General features: G+C 41.1%; 1 protein-coding gene across 1 annotated transcript in view; it reads left to right on the top strand.

Annotated features, from left to right (window-relative positions):
- Positions 1–20,065, top strand: part of C1H7orf50 (chromosome 1 C7orf50 homolog) — a 368,607-nt gene that overhangs the window by 272,993 nt on the left and 75,549 nt on the right. Inside the window, exon 5 of the mRNA XM_036748720.1 lies at positions 1,297–1,493. Coding sequence (XP_036604615.1) covers positions 1,297–1,493 — 197 coding nt within the window. The remainder of the gene's footprint in view (positions 1–1,296; positions 1,494–20,065) is intronic.

Below are 20,065 nucleotides of genomic sequence, written 5' to 3' on the forward strand. Positions count from 1 at the left end.
CTTGCCTGCGTGTTTGGGAGTTAAAGATTTTTTTTCTTTTATAAAGATTTAAACTGTCATAACAGCTTTTGATATGCTGGTCACATGGTACAAATGAATGAATGAAAGAATGAATGAATGAATAGTAAGTATTAACTATGTACCAGGTACTATGCTAAGCACTGAGGATATGAATTTTAAAAAGCATGACATTACCTGCTCTTAGGAAGCTTATATTTTAATAGAGGAAGACAGTATATATGAGAGAGTGGTGGCCAGAGAGGGGGTTTTGGTTTGGAAAGTCACTGAAATGGCGAGTGGACTTGCAGGTCAATTTGTTGACATGTCCTTTCCAGGAATAGTCATGTCGCTTTGATTATTATTCCCAGAACAAGAGGTAGAAAGTCAGATATTTTGGAAGGGTCAAACCCTTGTAGCTTCCAGGTAGAGTTTATTGCCTCCTAGACTATAAGAACTATGAGGGTAGGGACCACGTTTTCTCTCAACTGTGTACCTCTACCCAATGTCTAGCACAGTATCCTGTGCATGTTAGGCCCTCAATAATTTTTTATTGAATGGATAATGGGGAAAGGTGACTGTGTTGTCAAGTACCAATTGACACACAAATGTTTATACCCTTTAAAGTTATTTTTGGTTTTACATCATTTACCTCTCCTAATAGATCCCTCCCTCCCCCAAAGAACCATCCCTTATAACAGAAATTTAAAACAAACAAAAAAAATGAGTCAATAAAACTACTGAACATAATGACCAATTCCAACCTTATATGCGGTATTCATTCCACCTCTGTAGTGCCCCCCTTCTTCCACAAAGGGAGGGAAGTGAATTCTCATCTCTCTCCTTCTAATTCAAATTTGGTCATCGTAGCTTGACAACATCCAGTTTTTGATTGTTTTGTTGTTTTTATTTGAGTCTGTTGTCGTTGTAATTCTTGTTTTCCTTGCTCTACTTCCTTCACTTTGCCTCCGTTCATATAAACCTTCACATTCTTCTTGTTTGTCATTCATTGCAACACAGTAACATTCACAACTTGCTTAGCCACTCCCCAATCAATGTTCCCTTACTTTGTTTCCAGTTTTTGCCCCTTCAGAAAGTGCTGCTCTAAATGTGTTGGCAAAGCTTTCTCTTTATCATTGGCCACCACAAATATATGCCTCTGCTTTTTTTTCAGTGACCTCTGCTCTCAGATGAACAGAATCCCAGAGAATTGTGAATGCTGTTTCTTTTAAAGTGTTTACTTTGTGACTTTCCCTTCCTTCCATGGAACCAACGCAGAGTTTTTTGGGTTATTTTCAGGTGGATACAGCAAGTGATGAGGAAAAGGAAGATGAGCAGGAACTGACCCCAGAGGAAAGGAGAACCTTGGAAAGAAAACTGAAGAAGGAAAAGAAGAAAGAAGAAAGGAAGCAACTTCGGGAAGCAGGGATTCACGTTGTAAAAGAAAATCCTCAAAAACCGTCTGGAGCTGAGTTGGCCTTGGACTACCTCATTAGGTAAGAATCTTTGCCAACCTCTGGGATCATCTCTCCACCTTACTGATGGCACTTAGGAAACAGAGACCTACTTGAAGGTCCCAAACTAGAGAAACCAGCCTAACCTCCTGAAAAATTTCCTTCTGGTCATTGCTAAATACAGTATATTGTTTCATTCCAGCTGGCTTGTTTGAATAGTGTAGTCCAACCCAAGTTTACCTGAAATGGCTTCACATGCCTTAGCTGTCTCTGGGATCTTTAAAAGATGGCACTGAGCCCAGTGAAAGTCTGCATAAGGAGCAGTCACTCTATCCAAAAGCCTTAATACAGATGGCATTGCTTTAACTTTTCCATAACAAGAGATCGCATAGTTGCATTTAACTTCACCTAGAAGACACTGGGCTGTTAGGAAGTTCCACATCAGAGAGACTGCATGTTAAGTTGCACAAAGTATGTGTATTTTTAGAAACTGAGTATTTATAATCAGAGACAGAGGAAGGGGACTGTGGTGGATGTTCCCAGACCCTGGCGAAGGTTTGACATTAACTAGGCTAACAGCTTTGCACATGGCTTTTTAGCTGCTTATGGAAAACCATAAACCATGGGCTGTGGTGAAATTAAAAATCATTATTAATTTAATCCCTTTTCCAATTAAGTAAGGTCACTTGTCCCAAGCAAGGACAAAAAGTAAGGGATTGTTTTGACTTGTCATTGTTGTTGGTTTGGTTTGGTTTTGATTTCCTACTGACTGGCAATCTCAAGAAGTAAAAAGTCCTCATTCCAGAAAATAGGATTTTCCAGTTTCCTTTAAAGCTCAGCTCAGATGCTGCCTACTACACGAGATCTTTCCTGGTTCCCCCAGCTGTTAATGTTGCTCTTTCCTGTTCTCTCTCCTTTCCTCTCTTCCTATCTCCTCCCTCCTCTCTTCCCTATCTCCCTTTTTTCTCCCAGCAAATATATTCTGAATAATCTTTGTTCGGCGCACACTGGCCGTGGCCATGAGCTTATCATTCCTGTATTTTAAGCTGTGATCCAGAAATCCAAATTCCATTCTCAGAAACCATCTGAACCAGCTGTTTGTGAAAGTTCTGCCAGGGAACACAAAACCCTGGCAGATTCAGTGATAGGTCCTCCCTTTCTCTTCCCGCCCCCCTTTCCCTTTTTCTATCACTCCTCTCTTTTCCTCTCATTCGAGGAATCCAGTGGTCTCCTAACTTGTTCCTTATGAAGATTCCCAATGAAAATGATATTCCCAACTAGGGACAGGCATGTTTCTTTTGCTTAACATTCATTATGAAGGAAAAGCAAGTCAACTGGTATCTTGAAGTAGGGAAGCACAACGCCAATAGCTAAGATTCTGACCCTGAGGAAATAATGGGAAGGTGATTTTTGATTTGCATTTGGAGGAATTTTTTATTTTATTACTCAGTTAAACTGTCCTTTTGTCAGTGGTGACCGTGAAAGTTAAGTTAATGAAATCATTTACCTTCTTCAAGTCTTAGGTTCTTTTAGTGTTCAGTGGGAATGATAACACTTAGACTACTTCATAGGTTTCAGGACTAAATGAGACGATGTATTTAAAGTGCTTGGTAAACCATGAAACAGAAGGAGCACTGAACCAATAACTTTTAGTGACATCCACATGGATACCAATGGAAATTGCTCCCTTTAGAATCCTGGCTCAGTTAGCTGTGCTGTTCATCGATTTGCATAACAGCGAGGCAGTAGATTTGGTATTCCATGCAGTCTCTCATCCCTCTCCCCTCACACTCTTCATTCCCTTCTAACCCTGAGCATCTGGGGGCACTTTCGCAAATCACAAGGTACACCTGACACCTTAAGGAGCTCTTGGGTTCTGTGTCCCCATTTTGTAGCACATGTTCACTTGTGTTCTGAAAACCAAAGTTTTTGGTTAATTGAATACTTTTATTAACCAGGAGCAGCCATTTATAGCTATACCTGTCTATACAGATACTTAATAACAATGATAGCTCATATTTATATAGCACTTACTAAATGCCAACCACGGTGCTAAGTGCTTTACAATTATTACCTCATTTGGTAAAGTATATTTCTGTACTTTAAGGAGCATTGATTTTATCAATGGGTTTACTCCCTTCACTCATGGAGGTCATGGCCCCTAATTTTCTTAGTATGTCTTTGAGAGTTGCTGCCATTGAAAAATCAATAACCCTGCAGCCAACCTTTGAAACATAGCCAGTTGGTTTCTCAGATGACAGACATATAGACATATATATGTAACATCACTACGCTCACACTCAAAGTCTCCCAAACAGTAGGGCCTGCTCAGGCTTGTACTTTCTTACACTGGGATGGCCTTCCAGAGCAGCTGATTGCTCCAAAGGACTCATGATAGGAAGAACTATCTACATCCAGAGAAAGAGCTACAGAGTCTGAATACAGACTGAGGCAAACTATTTGCTCTCTTTTTTTTTCTTTTCTCTCTCTCTCTTTTTTTTGGGGAGGGGGTTTGTTTCTTCTTTCTCATGATTTCTTCCATTGGTCATAATTCTTCTTTACAACTTGACTATTGTGTAAATAAGTTTAATGCGAAGGTATATGTAGAACATATATCAGAGTCCATACCGTCTTGGGGGCAAGGGGGTAGGGGAAGGAGGGGAAGAACATTTGGAACTCAGAAACTTGTGGAACTGAGTGCTGTAAACTAAAAATAAAAAATCTAATTAAAATTTAAAAAAAAGAAAAGAGCAGCTGGTTAAAAAGATGGTGTCTGAAAATGGGTTTGGAATTTCTAAAGCTTAAAATATAGGAATGAACAGGCTCCTATCAAGGATGATGTATGCATAACAATGACTGCTGAGAAGGTATTTCTAGGAATCTTACAAATCTAAACAACCATGCTACTAATTGAAAAGGAACAGAGAAGGGGAAATTACCTATAACTCTAGATGTAGAGATATCCATTAACCTAGGTGCCATAGACAATAGTTATAGTATAAGAATAGCAGTTGAGACAACCAGAATTCAGGGGAGACAAAATCCAACAAAAAAGCTAATAATAAAATCTGTGACCTCAAATGTCTATACACATATGCAGAACATATGGCTAATAAGCAAGACTAATTAGAGATCCTAATGCAGAGGAAGAAATTTGACCTATTAAATATCACTGAGATTTGGTGGCATGAGATCCATGATTAGACTATAACTCTGGGGGCAGCTAGGTGGCACAGTGAGTAGAGCACCGGCCCTGGAGTCAGGAGGACCTGAGTTCAAATGTGGCCTCAGACACTTGACACATGTGCTAGCTGTGTGACCTTGGGCAAGTCACTTAACCCCAATTGCCCTGCCAAAAAAGAAAAAAAAAAGACTATAACTCTGGAAGGGTATACCTTATTTAAAAGAAGCAAAAATAGTTAAAAGATATGGGGAGGAAGAGTAATCGAGGAGAAAGATGGGAGCATTGTCTATTTAGAAATCATACTTATGTAAGGAAATGTAGGAAGAAGAGCAGGGAAGATCATGGAGAGCTTTGGGGTAAAGATTAATAGAGGCCAAAACAGAAGGTCTATCATCCTGGAATTATTGCAAACCCTTGGACATAGAAATAAATTAGAAGCTCAGAGAACAGACTATAAGCCTGGCACAAAGGCTTGATAGAGTCGTGATAGGGGAACTTCAGTTTTCTTGATGTCTGCTAGAATTTTCTTTCTGCCATAAACAGAACTAAAATTTTCGTGATTTGCCTTAATGATAATTTCATCCTTCAAAAAGCAGAAGAAACAACAAAGGGAAATTCTATTCTAAATTAATCTGATTCTCACCAATAGCAAGAAATAGGTTGTTTGAGTGGAAGTGCTGTGAATCTTTCAGGAAAGTGGGCACACTCCATCTGGGAGTCCATGATAGAAGAGAAGAAAGTCAGGCATAGCCTTGCACACATGCTACGTTTGCACCACCAGATTTTCACGGTCTTCTAATGAACAGCAGCTTGATAGTATGAACTAAAATTCTGTTGGAAAGTCATGGCAAGAAAGTTGGATACAAATACAAAGTTTATAACAGAAGTTGTGGAGGTAAAATTGTCAAAATTTGGTGATGAGGAAGAAAAAAGAGTCACAGATCAAGGTTGTGAAACTTGCTGATTTAGAAGGACAGTAGTACCCTCAACAGAAATAGAGAAGCTGGGAAGAAGGATGAGTTTATGTAGAAGAGGTACTGAAATTCATTTTGGACATGCTAAGTGTGAAATTCCTACAAACTGGGACAATAATCCATTCTTGGTAGAATTGTGAACTGACCCAACCATTTTGGAGAGCATTCTGAAATTATGTTCAAAGAGTTATTAAACTACCTATACCCTTTGACTCGACAATACCTCTACTTGGTCTATTTCCAAACATGGTCAGAAATAAATGAAGAGAACCTCTATGTTCTAAAATGTTTATAGCAGCTCTCTTTGTGGTGGCAAAGAACTGGAAATTGCAGGGATGGGATGCCCCTCAATTGGGGAATGGCTGAACAAGCTGTGGTATGTGATTGTGATGGAACACTGCTGTGCTGTAAGAAATGAGGAGTAAGTAGGCAAGAACAGTTAAGTTTTGAAAGCTGTAGAGAGGGCAGGTAGAATGAAAACTTAGAAAAGGTCATTGGACTTAGCATTGAAGAGAGTAACCTTTCAACAGAATGGTAGGATTGGCATCCAGAAGGCAGGAGGCTGAGAAATGAGTGAAAGATGAGAACGTAGAGGGAGCAAGGGTAGATAACTCTTTCTAGAGCTGTCATCAGATAATAAATTTAGAGCTGGATAGACTCTCAGAGGTCATCTGGTTAAGAGATACAACAATATTGGATGATAAGCTGAGACGTGGACAGAGCAAGTGAAGGGATCAGTAGATAAGGTGAGCCTGAAGAGGAGAGAAGAAAAGGAGCTTCCTAAGGATGAAGGAGGGGATGGGAATATGGGTGTTGTGCAGGATTATGGAAATACTTCTGATCATTTGAGCTTCTCTTGATTTCTGGATAAATAGCAGTCAGGTAGACCTAGCTATGGACCATTCACTATGTTTAGTTATTGGGTCTGCTATCATTTATGGAAATAGTGCTCTTAATATTAGTTACAAGAATAAGAATACCAAACAGTCACCTGCAGCATAGAAAGTCAGCTTGGTTTAGTATTAACGTGTTAGCCTTGAAGTCAGAAAGACTTTAATTCAAACCTAGACTCAAATTGCTAGCTGTGTGAGTCTGGGCAAGTGAGCCTCAGGTTTCTCATTTGTAAAATAGGAATGATGGTATCACCTCTCACAGGGTTGTCGTGAAGCTAAAATGAGATAGGTATGTAAAGTACTTTGCAAACCCTAAAACACGTAAATGTTAACTACTGCTATTATTACACCAGAGTGTAATTTAAAGGGTTCTAGCAAGCCCCTCCAAAAAAAAATCTTTCTAATTCAGAAGTTCAGGTCCAACTAACAATCATTTGTTAAGAACTAGCTAAAGGAAAGCATTGAGAAATACTCAAAAAAAATTTAAAATATTCCTACCCTCTAGGAGGTTACAGAATATCTTATTAGCTGCCCTTCAAGTATCCCTGAGAGAGTCAGGCCCTCTATCAGTCTTTCATACCTCAGTGAGAATCAGTGTAATCAAGTTCTTTCCTTCCCTCTAATACCTAAAGCTCTACTGTGGCACTGAGGAAGTGAGAGTGGAGGGAGGAGAGAGGTGGTTTGAATCTCCTAGTGAATGGATCTGGACAGCCATAGAGCAGCATGAGGCCTCTTGGTACCTCTTCAGCGGGGAAAGAAAAAGAACCTGAGTGATGGACAGGGGGGTGCAGAAAAAAATGGTAGAAGAATACTTTGTGGTTTTGCCAATGGCCAAGAAAAATAGGATATATATTTTTTATAATTAACTTTATAATTAAGCTATTAGGGGCAGAAGCGAGATCTGGATTGTGAGTTACATTCAGCTATCCATTGCTGATACTAATCTCATAAATAAACCTGTTCCCTTGTACCAGTGGGGGAAATTGTGTCCCTAATAAGCACCATACTGCTTAGCTGGGGAAAGATCTGAAAAGGAACCTCAGCATTATCTCTTCTGAATTTCCATGGAAGTGATAGGTGCCCCTGACTGTAGTCTTGTACTTTTAAATATCTGGCTCCAAAGAGTCCTCTACAGCAAATCCCAAGGTGAGATCCTGCTAAGATTGTCAAGGAAGAAAGTGCTGTCCTGGATCTTCAGAAAGAACAGGAAAAGTCCCTCGCCCACCCTCTCCCCCAGTTTTCTCACCTCTCTAGAAGTTCAGAAGATTTCTAAACCTCTTCAGATACATACGTTGTTTCCTCTTCAACCCAGATGAGAGCAAGGTTCCAATATTACCAGCTCTGTACCTCTACCTGCTTCCTCTGTATTGATTCTTCCTTTCACACCCCATTTTTGTGAGATAATTTCTCCTTTTAATGTTTTCCTACCCATTTTTGTTTTTTAAAATCACATGATCATACACAACTCAGCCCCAACCTTTCTTTCAAACCTTAGCAATGATAAGTTTTTAGAATACTATTACTAATAATAACTAATTACTAATATTAATAACATTTTCGTATACCATAAGTAAACAGTTTGACCTTAATCGGTACCTTATAATTAGTCTTTAATTATTTCCTTATATTTCTTCTGCTTTTTTTGTTACAAATACCTGAAAGTCTTTCAGTTCATCAAATGTCCATTTTTTTTTTATTTAGGATTATACTCAACTTTGTGCATGGCAGATTTGCAGTTTATTGTACTATTATTGTACTATGTTATGGAAATGCTTATTTTATTCAATAAATTAAACATAAAATAATTTTTTTTAAAAAGAGAGAAGAAAAAGTGAGCAGGGAAGATAAGTTAGCCAAGATCACTAACTGTTGTCGTCAGTTTAAGAGCTATTGGGTATAAAGGTTGCCAGCATAACTAACATATTTTTTTGGTAGTACTAAGCATTAGTTTATTAGAGGCCAAATATGTTATTCTCTGTGGGATTACAGAGCTAGCACACACTGTTCCAGCTTCTGAATTCACAGGGAGGAATTAATCCTTCCCACCCAAAGAAACTTTTTTGACCTAATCATAGAAGGGGAGACTACACAAAATAAAGGCAGCATTGTCGACCTCAAAGGCTCTTAGTAGAGTCGTCAGAACAAGAAAATAAAGCAAAACACCAAGAGGCCTTAAGAGTAGAAATGGAACTTTTGAACAATTTAGACTAGATTCCTCTCCCCTGGTGCTATTACACTTTTAGTAGCACTTGTAAAGAAAATCTGTTGTTCTGACTTTTCAGAGATCGTGCTAATGTGGATTTCCATGATTATCCATCTGTGAGGGTGTGTCTGAAAAAATCCATGCTTGGCCAGTAATAGTAATCATACCTCAGATTTTTGTACAATAACACCTCACTTATCCTGAGGTCACTTATCTGGCAGTCCTTCAGCCATCTGGAAAGGAGCCGAGAGCCGCAAAGGGTCCTAGCCAAAGCTGATGTCACAAAGGCAGAATTTTCTAATTGTACACTTTACTCGTATAAAGGAGCCTCTCGGTCCTTCCCTCAGGGCCTAGTCACTTAGTTTACAAACCTCACAACACCGTTGGGCATCTGATTTCTCAGCCAAATGAAGATAGGAGTCAAACTTTAAAAGGAGACTGGAGAAGGTGCCGCTAGAGATACAGATGCAGACAGCAGTGAGATGTGGCTATTGACAGCAAAAAAGGAAACAGAAAAACTATGAAAGAAAACTTCACTCCTCAGCTGAACCTGAGGACAACACTGCCGCAGCCCAGTTCAATGATTAATGTTCCTGAAGAGTGTGAAGAGGTTCAAAGACCAATCAGTTTGAGAACCTCTGACTGAGAGAGTGGAATCCTGGACTAGAAGTCAAGAAGACCTGGGATCAGATCTATCTATCTGTCTGTCTGTCTGTCTGTCTGTCCGTCTATCTATCTATCTATCTGTCACCGCCTGACATACGGGTTGTATGACCTTGGACAAGTCACTTTGCCTAGTTGCCTCAGTTTCCTTATCTGTAAAATGGGAGTCACCATACTTATAGGGCCTCCACAGAGTTGTTATGAGATTCAAATGAGAAAATGTATGCCAAGTGTTTTGGAAATATTAACTGTCAGCTCATTCTTGTTATTACTGGGGGTTACCGCTTAATTAGCAAAGTAGTTGGAGGAAGGGAAGAGCACTGGCAGCTGGGAGCGGGGAACGAAGAAGCCAGATGTGGTTTCTGAGCTCAGCCTTGAAGGAAGATAAGAATTCTGAGAAGAGAAGAAGGACGTTAAGGAGGGTTTACATTCCTAGCGTGGCGGGGGTGGCTCATGGGAATGCACAGAGGTAAATGATGGAGTGTCCAGTCTGGGGAACTGCTTTTAGTTTGAGATCAAACTTAGACTGCACGATGGGATGTGAATGAAATAGGTAGGCCAGAGCCAGGTGGTAGAGAGGCTTAAAAAGCAGGCTGAGGATGCAGGATGGCTGGGTAGGCTTGGTCCCTCTTCCTGTCGTGTCCCCCACATCTTCAGCCTGGTGGCGCCAATAGGAGTCAAGCAGTACTAACAGGGGTCTTTAAAACATCATCCTGCATGAGAAGAGCCTTCTGATGTTACTGCTGCAGCTGTCCTAGCAAGGCACCCAATCTTCCTCGTTAGGGAAAGGCTGGTCACGCGTAAGTGGCAGCATAAAAGGATGCATAAAGGCAACAAAGAAAGTGGCCTGGCTCAGTCACTGTGAACGTCCACAAGCACGTCCAGAGTGCCGACTGTGTGCCAGGCCCTGCGCTAGGCAATGAGGAAGGAAGGCAAACAGGGCAAACCAAAGCAAGGGGAATATCCACCCTGGCCATAAGACTGAGCTGCCATGTGCAGAGTGTCCATTTTAGCAAGCTCCATGGACATCATGTGGAGACGCAACATGAATTGGGAGTCAGGAGAACTGAGTCTTGCTCCAGGTCCTCCTGTTCGCAGTGTGACTTTGGGCAAGGGCCTTCATTTCTTCGGGCCTCGGTCTCCTTGTTTCTGAATGAGGCCGTTGGACTAGATGAGCTCCAAGGTACCAGGATGTTTTTTGATTCTCACAAGCCCTGGAAACACCCCATCTTTCTTGGCTCTCACACAACCCTCCACCAACAATTCTGAATTAAGAATCGGCCCCCTGCCGTGCTGCTGCTTCCGATCATATTTGTGGGGTGGGCGGGGGGGGGGGGTTGATTCTGTTACAATTTGGAAATAGTTCATAGGATGGGAATATAATGCCCCACACTGACAGATATTTGGGATCTGGTTTGGTTTGTAGTTCAGTCATTTCAATCGTGTCTGACTCTGTGTGACCCCATTTGGGGTTTTCTTGGCAAAGATACTGGAGTGGTTTGCTGTTTTCTTCTCTAGCTCATTTTACAGATAAGGAAACTGAGGCAAACAGGATGAAGTGACTTACCAAGGGTCATATAGTTAGAATGGGTCTTGAGGCCAAATTTGAACTCAGGTCTTCCTGACTGCAGGCCTGGTGCTCTGTCCATTGTGCCATCTAGCCACATGATCTGTTAACTGTAGCTTATCAGATTCCCTTCCCCTTGCCCCAACTCCCGAAAATAAAAAGAAAAGATTTACCCAACTCTCCCTCTTTTTTTTCCAGTCATTTCCTCTAAAGATATGAGGGGGTTTTCTTTGGTGAAATAAAATCCAGGAAATGAAACAATATATTAAATGGAAACAACATTCAGCTGTGACTGAAGGAGAAGGGAGGGAGGGAGGGAGGAAGAGAGAGAGGGGAATCTTATCAAACCAATACCATTTCATCATTTCTGTATTTTTAGATAGGCTGGGAACAGGAGACCAGCTGAGCCTTTACCTTTCAATCTCCTGGCTTTAGCCATGGCCTTTAATAATCGTGACTTTCATATTATTTAAACAAAGTGCCCTATATTTAATAAAGCCAGATATTAAGGAACACTATAATTAACAATTGTTCTTCCTGCTGCTGTGAGCTCCGCTCCTGCAATTACCAAGTGGTTAGACCATTTGAAGTCCCTTAAAAGGCCATTGCCTACAAAGAACGCTTTCAGGACTATGCCTCTAATTATTAATTATTTCTTTTTAAAGAAATTCCCCTTGTACAGGCTATTACTCTCTTATCTATTTCCTGGGAGTGGTATTCCCCGTCTTTGGCATCACCGTGTGATCCTGGAGATTATCTGTGCACTCTAGAATCCCACACCATTCCATCATATAATTTATTCTTATTTTGAGTCTAAGAATTGCCATACTGCATATGCATATTCCATCTCTGATGAGGGCACCAAAGGATTTGTCTTGGGGAGGGCACCCATTGAGCTCAGTGTCTAACACTTCATAACTTGACACTTGAAAAGTTCGGGGTATCTCCAAAACATCTTAACCTCCCTTAGCAGTCAGACTTCTTGGGAACCCGTTCATGTTTTCGGTTTACTCCACCACTTGCGAATGATGTGTACCTCACTTTCCACAGAAGGAAATAGGACTTCATTGGACTTTGATCAGTTGTATCTCTCGACCTTGGGGGGCTCTTTGGTGCTTGGGAGCTAGTGGTCCTGTATACCCTCACAACTTGTTTCTCTGGCTTAGCAGACCAAAAACACTGCAGTTCAAGGATGAACCCCAATGGATGAGTGGATTCCTGCTCTTCCTGTGCCCTTCACAATTTTATCGACTTTGTCATGTTTTCTCTAGGTCCTCATCTCACCAGACAGGTTAGTCTGATTTCATCCAGCAGCCCTGTTATGTCCTCAGATTTAGTGACCAGAACGGCATACAGTGTCCTCCTGGGGGGCTGTAATCTCAGCCTCCTTGGTTCTTCTGTACCTCCCTGGGCCAGTTTCCCAATCTGTCAAGTGGGAATATCCATGCCTGGCCCTCCTACTTCTCAGGGTTATTGTGAGGACCAAATAAGACAAGTGAAGCTGTAAGTGGAAGGTATTATGATTATTATTGAGGTTGGTAATAGCTCATGTTTTATAGCACTGTGGTATTATGTATCATCATCCTTATTGGATGGATAGTAATAGGGGATGCCCAGCAGCTAAGTGTCAGAGGCAGGATTCAAACCCCCGTCTCCTGACTCCAAGTTGCTTTGCTGGTGGTGATAGTGGTGATAAGACTTCTGTGGCAGCAGCTGGTGGCACGGGGGGGTAGAGTGCCAGGCCCGGAGTCAAGAAGACTCAGTGTGTGACTCTGGGCAAGTCACTTAACCTCCATCTACCTCCATTTCCTTGACTGTAAATGGGAATGGTGATGGCACCTGCCCCTCAGGGTTGTGCAGGTAAAAGGAGAGAACATTTGTACAGCCTTAGCCTAGTGCCTGAAACATACCAGACACTGAATAAATGCTTATTCCCCTCCCTCCCCCACCCTGTTCTCTTCCATCCTGCTAACTAACCACTCACTACTGCTACGGCCTGCTGCTAATTACTACTCCCCCCCCCCCCCCCCAGTCCTTTCTGGAGATTATTTTTTCTTGTGACCCAGTAAAGTCAGTGATACCTGCGTATTCTTTGATCACTATCCAGAAACCCCGGCTATCTCGTAACTAACCTGCACTAGATCACAGTCAAGAATAAAGCAATAACAGAGAAAGGGGGCTGTCACAAAATTAATTCTCTTTGTTCTTGGATCCTCCTTAGTCTTATGTTAAATACGGTTCTAACAGGCTTAGTTATCTGGTTTCTAAGTCCACAGCAGCCTTGAAGCAGCAGCACATTAAAGGCTGGGGGAAGGGCACTTCTAGACAGGCATCATTTCCTCAGCAAGAAATGAGAGGGGACAGACATTGGGCAGGAGATAAAAATGGTCTAAAAACAAATGTAAGAACTCACAGAGCACGATGGCCTATATGTCTGTCCTCAGTAACCCAGTTCCCTTCAACCTCCTGTGATCCCTGTTGTGTTATAGTGCGGCAGGATATCTGCTCTTCCCAGTAATTCTCAGTCATCAAGAAAAAGTTACATCACATGTAGTATACTGTATTTACCAAGGCAAGGAGGTGTGTCAATACATTTCAGAAAAATTTCTGTCCAAAATAGTTCATGTAAATTCTTGACCCTTGAAGAAGTAAGCTTTGGTTACCTTCATCTGGGTGCTCTGCGGTCGCTGAGTCCAGAGGGAGCTGGTCAGGCTCAATCCATGGCTGCCATAGTTCATCATTGCCCTAAGCAACTGACCTAAAAAAGACAGAAGGAAAAAAGGGAACGTTTGGCAAGCCCAGTCAGAGCCCTGGAATTCCCTGCATTTTGACTTCTCAATCTGGTAGGGACTTCTCAGTCCAGAACTCTTGCCTTAGCCACCAGAATCCCCATTTGTCTTGGTCTTTTTTGTTTTTGTGTTCTGCAGACACCACTGTACCCACTCTATCAGGCTTTTTTATTTACTTGTATTTTCGCTCCAGCACCAGAACCTGCCTCTTCAGGTCCAAGTTAGGATTTGCCAATCCATTTCCTAGGGATTTGACTATTCACTCATATGTGTCCATCTTACCTATAATAGGGCTCAACCTCCTGGAAAGGCTACCATCTTTTAGTCTTCTTGATATTTTTTTTGTTTTAAAATCACATTCATTTCTGATTACATTCCTTTCCCCTTCATAGCAGGCCTTTACTTGTAGCAAAGTTTAAAAATACACACACACACACACACACACACACAGAGTTCATCAAAATGAACCAATATATTGATCTTTTCTAACTACAAATGTAACATTTCATACCCATAGTTCTCCATTTGCCTAGTGAAAGAAAGGAGGTGCATCTATTCTCTCAGTTCATCTCTAGGGCCAAGCTTGGTCATTATAATTACAGTTTCAATTTCATTTATTATCCTTTTTTATGCAGTTATAGTAATTATTTTCCTGGTTCTTCAGTCTTCACTCTGTACAAGGTTATACATCTTCCCACATTTTGCTGAATTCTTCATATTAATCATTTCTTATAGTGTAGTAAGATCCCATTACATTCCTGTACAACAGTTCATTTAGTCATCTAGAAACTGGCAAGTACCAACTCTGCTTCTACTTATTTGCTCCCAACAACAACAACAAAATACTGCTATGAATATATTGGTGTATATAGGATCTTTCTGTCTAAGATGGAAATATATATTTGCCTTTAAAATACATGCTTGCAGTGGGATCTGTATGTCAGAATATGGACATTTTGATCAAAGCTTTAATGCAGTTCCAATCTGGGCAATTTACTTCTGAAGAATCTAACTTGATTGCATTTCCAGTCAGCATTAGATAAATGGTTGTGTCATTGTACTTTTGTGTGACTTATATTCTAAGTTCCATGCTCTTCAGTATCTCAGAAGTTCCAGGCCTTCGTTAAATACCATTCAATGGCCAGTTTTCAAATTGCCTCTGTCTAGATGAAGCGGTGTGGTCCTAGGATTGTACAGAGGAAAGACTGCTAAGATAAAGGACAGAATGTTAAGTTAGAGAACCGAGATTTCAAATCTGCCGTCAGCTACTTACTACCTGTGTGACTTTAGGGAAGTCACTTAGTACCCCCATGCCTCAGTTCCCTCATTTATAAAATGAAGGTTTGTGCTGGATGACCTATCAGATTCTAGATTTATGACCTATGGCCTGTGATAGCGACTCCAGCTTCTTCACTAAAGCTTGAAAACAGACTTCATTCTATCTAATTAACATCACCCATGAATAGATGGGGTTGGTGCTCCACCTGCTTTTTTGAATTTCCAAGCTATAAATTTTGATTCCACCCCAAGCTGAACTACTTTTAATCATCAAGAAATAGCTTTGCTTAGCCCTTTTCATTTTCCTAACTATGCCTGAACCCCACGCCAGTAGCTAGTAACATAAGCATACAAAGAAATTTGATATTGTGGTTGATTCTTGATTATACATACTGACAGAGGGAAGAGTAAGTATTGATTAACCCCCAAATCAGTTATACTTGGCTTTGGAATGAAGGCAGAGAAAAACTCCTTTTAAAAACACTTCCTTGTCTTGCCCTTTCATAGACCCCTCCCCCTCAAAATATGTTCAATCCCTACGCAAGCTGTGCCATATTTTTGGCATCCTGGATATTATTTGCAGGCTAATGGGTTCATGTACCTAGCTTAGAAATGATGCTAAGTCATCATCTTTTCCTATCTTCCCCAATCCCTACAAGTAGCCTGAGCCCCATTAGATATAGCCACATATTCCTGGATCCTGTTTTCTGCATCTTGGCAGCCACTGACATGAAGAACAGCTCCTGGGCTCATGCCAATGTTTTCATAACCTCGGATTGTCCTGCTTACGGACTATGGTGCAGCTGTTGCTGGCTTGTTATTTTAGTAGGATTAGTGACTTCTTGATGGGGTGGCTGAGGTTCTTTCCCTCTGTGGTGTAACATGTTCTGCCACATAGGCTGGGAAACCTCATTACAAGTGATTTTTCCTGTATTAGTAGTATTTACAGAGTTCTCGCCTATTTCAGCCAGAACCAGATGAGGCCTTAGAGAGACCACTTGCCCCTAGTCTAGCTAACTTGATTTCTTAGATTAGGATAATAAGTTCTATTGACAAATGATATGTCAGCATATCGCATAAATAGTTGGAGGTAGTATTAGGACTGAATCCCAGGTCTCCTGACTCCTGGTATAGTGTTCTTCCTCTCCACTGAGTTGCCTCCCAACATATTATCCTTTTGTCTATCCAGAATGTCATGGGAAATCAATCTTTGTAGGAAGGAAGTCATCATAGAAAGAGAGAAGGAGAGGGAGGAGGAAAGGGAGGAAGAGGAGGAGGAGGAGGAGTACTGAGAGAGAGAGAGAGAGAGAGAGAGAGAGAGAGAGAGAGAGAGAAAGAGAGAGAGAGAGAGAGAGGCTAAGGAGGAAGAGGAGGAGAAGGAGAAGAAGAAATAGCAGTGAGGCTAAGGAGAGGGAGGTGAATAAGAAGAAATAATACTGAGGAAGGGAGGGAGGAGGAAGAGTACTGAGAGAGCCTATCAAAACCAGTGGATTAGAATCATGCATTACCGGTGTTCAAGGAACACTTGATGTCTAGCCCAGGTTAGTACTCCCAATGAATCATTGCCTAACCTGTGCTGTGTTTAGGCCACTTACTACTTCCCATGGAATGAGGGATCTAGACAACTCTCGGCAGGAGCAGCAGGAGCTCTGGATGTACTAGAAAGAGAGCCAGGAGTTTGGACTATATCAGATTTGTGTATAAAAGAAGGATTCAAAATGAATGAAATAACCATTTGGTTCAGATCCCAGCTACAGAATATTTCGAAATTACAATTTGGTTCCAGTTCAGTAGTTTTAGAAAATACCTTGATTTGGTTCCAATTCAGAATGATTTCCTAGGTGGCTGTTAAAAATTTTTTTTAAGCTTTTCAGTCCAGTTTAAAAGAAATGTGTGTGTATATACATATGTGTATATACTAGGGGATGGATAGATGTATCCGGTTGGGTTTGTGTATCACCCTGGCACCTGGTTCAGTTTGATTTCAGTCCCTGGGCCATTTTGGCAAGCTTAGGCAACAAACTATAAAGTCTGCACTCATGGTGGCACCAGCCCTGCTCACATCAAGGGTTCAAACCAAACCCAATAAAGCTCCCCAAAGCGGAACAAAGGCCATTAATTATCTGGAACTTGACAATCATTTTTCCAGCTCTATCTCCAGTGGCTGCTACATATTCCCATTTGGATGTTCCACTGTCTTCTCAATCTCCACATGTTCAAAACCAAGTTTATCTTTGCTCTTCCTGAATCAGGTCTGCGTTCCTACAAAGAATTCATGGAATTTCAGATTTGGAAAGGATATTATTAGATGCCCTGTAATGCATCCTTCCTCCCAGTACAGGAATCTTTTCTATAACACCCATGACAGGTGGTGTCCTCCAGACCTTAGCCTAAGCTCTTCTAGTGATGGAAAGCCTATCACTTTGTGAGCCAGTCTTTTTCATTGCTGAATCATTCTAACTTTTAGGAAGTTCTTTCTTAAATCAAACCAAAATCTGCCCCTACTTTCCCAGGTACTCTGTTGGAGGTTAGACTTTGAGCTTTGACTCATGAATCATCAACACCAAACTGAGGCACTGAGCTGCGGCATTGTCGGAAGCTCATTAGATTTGGGCCCAGAAGACCCCAGTTCACCTGCTGCTTGTGCTACTTTCTAGCTGTAAGTAGATGACCTTGCCCAAGTCACTAGACTCCGTTTTCTTATCTTCAAATGAAGGTAGTATTGCTCACAGGGTTATTGTTAAAATCAGATGTGCTGATGATACATGTGAACCCCAGAGTGACCTTTATTCTTCATATTGGTAAAGACTGCCCTACATACACTGCAAATGACCTGATGGCGGGAATCATGCAATTGGCTTCTCTTGTGGCATCCTTCAATGGTTTCAGTCAAGCAAGCAAGCATTTATTAAAAGTGTACTGAGGATTCAAAGGCAAAAGATCCTGTTCCCAAGGGGCTTACGTTCTAACAGGACATCCTATGTCCATATAAAAGTACATATAGAATATCGTACAGAAAGAATACAAAGTAATTTTTGGAGGCAGAACACTAAAATGCAGCCCTCCACCATAGTCATTTTTGGCAGTCAGAAGGATCAGAGACCATGCCCATTAGGACTTAACCCTTTCAGCTCTGGGACTCCCACCCCCAACCTTCACTGTTGGGGGTCTCCCATGGCCCACTATATCTCAGCTAGCCACAGCTATGCTCCACTTTCCTTTCTGACCAACTTCTCACCAGCCACACTATTGCCAAGTGGATCTCTCCCTTTTTCTGGAACCAAAACCAAATCAATACTGCCATTGCTACTAGAAAGAGTATGTTCATCTATTCCCCTTTGACTTTACTCATCATCCCTGTAACCTATTAAACCAAAATAACACTCTGGCTGGCATTTGTGTTGTGTTACATTGGAATAGCTTTTCAGGGTGTTGTCCAGCCAACCCCTAGGAGTCTCCTGAGATCCTCTCAGGGGGTCCTTGAAGTCAAAACTATTTTCAGAATAATACTAAGATGTTATTTGCCTATTAAAATACTCCTCCCCTTTCCAACTATATATCTGAGTAAGGCTGAATTTTCTTCATATGCTTCAACCACAACAATATATTGTAACAGATTGAAAGCAGAAGCAGATATGAGAATTCAGCTGTCTTCTATTAAACCGGACATTAAAGAGATTTGCAAAAATATGTAAAACAGCACCACTCTTCTCACTAATTTTTTTTTTTTGCTTTGGAAAATACAGCTATTTTTCATTAGAATTATTTATGTAAATATAATGGGTTTACTGTTGTTTTAAAATGAATTAATACTTTTAAAACATATCACTTTCTCTCTAATGCAGTAAACGTGAATAGATATAGCCCACATCAACAAAAACCCTTTGGTATCCTTGATAATTTTTAAGAGTGTGAAGGAGTCCTGAGACCAAAAGGATTTGAGAACCAGTGCATTAAAACTTATTGAGAGCAAAGACTCTCTTCCCTTTTGTGTTTGTAAACCCAACTCTTGATATTTAGCTCATAATAGGTGCTTAATAAATGGTTTTCACAATTCATTCATTTGTCCATTCAGTCAGTCAGTCACCACTCAAGAAGATCTGGGATCCTTGATCTTAAGCTTTGCCAGAGAAGTTTAAAATCAAGGAGCCTAAAAAAGCCCTTGTAGCCAAAATGGTGCTGCTCAGTCAGTGGTATTTGCACTACAGTTCTTCTAAGGCACCCCTCTGGCTACCACATCCTTTATGCACAACACACACAGGCACTTGAAATGCATGTGTACAAACCGTTTTACTTTGGCACAAAGATATCTCAGAGTATAAACTGCTCACATCTCTAAGCATTTTGATTGACAGCTAATATTGAAGAGATAAAGGTTGTATAAGCAGGGGAAGGAGAGGACAGAAGACCCAGGTGTAACTATGGGTTGGCATATCTTTCTATCATCTTGGCGGGACAAAGACAGCAAAAAATTTGAAGCTTCACATCTTCCCAGAGGGAAATAGAATGTTACTGAGAGTTACCTGAGGAACAGACAGGTTTGGGGAAACATCACTGTGTATGGAGCTCTGTTATTAGTACAGAAGAACAACGCATGGTCCCTGACTCCCAGAAAGCTTCCAGTCTGCTGGAAGAGAAGAGGCCTAATGCCACATTTGTGTTCCAGTGAAATCAGGTTAAGGAAACCTGACTGATGCTTGCTAGCCGTGTGTCCTCAGGCAAGTTACTCAGCTCTTGTCTATAAAATGGCTGGGAAAAGATCATCTCAATGGCCTCTTCCTACCTTCTATATCTCTGTGTAGAGAAGGAGGCTGGGGTCAAGTGGGTGGGGGAAGCTAATTTGAAGAAGTAGGAAGAATGGTAGGAGAGAGAGGTCTAACAATGCACATTTCAAATTGCCCAAAATTCTCCTTTCTAAGAACTGTAGGATTAGTTGTGTCCTAACCAGCTGTACTGCAGACAGAGCCAAAGCCTCACCTACTTACACTGAGCAAACTTCTGGTACCCTCAGGGAACTGCAGTTGAATGTACTATGTCCACATGTTTGTAACATGCAGACAAAT

The sequence above is a fragment of the Trichosurus vulpecula genome, chromosome 1, assembly GCF_011100635.1.
Source record: "Trichosurus vulpecula isolate mTriVul1 chromosome 1, mTriVul1.pri, whole genome shotgun sequence".
Taxonomy (NCBI): domain Eukaryota; kingdom Metazoa; phylum Chordata; class Mammalia; order Diprotodontia; family Phalangeridae; genus Trichosurus; species Trichosurus vulpecula.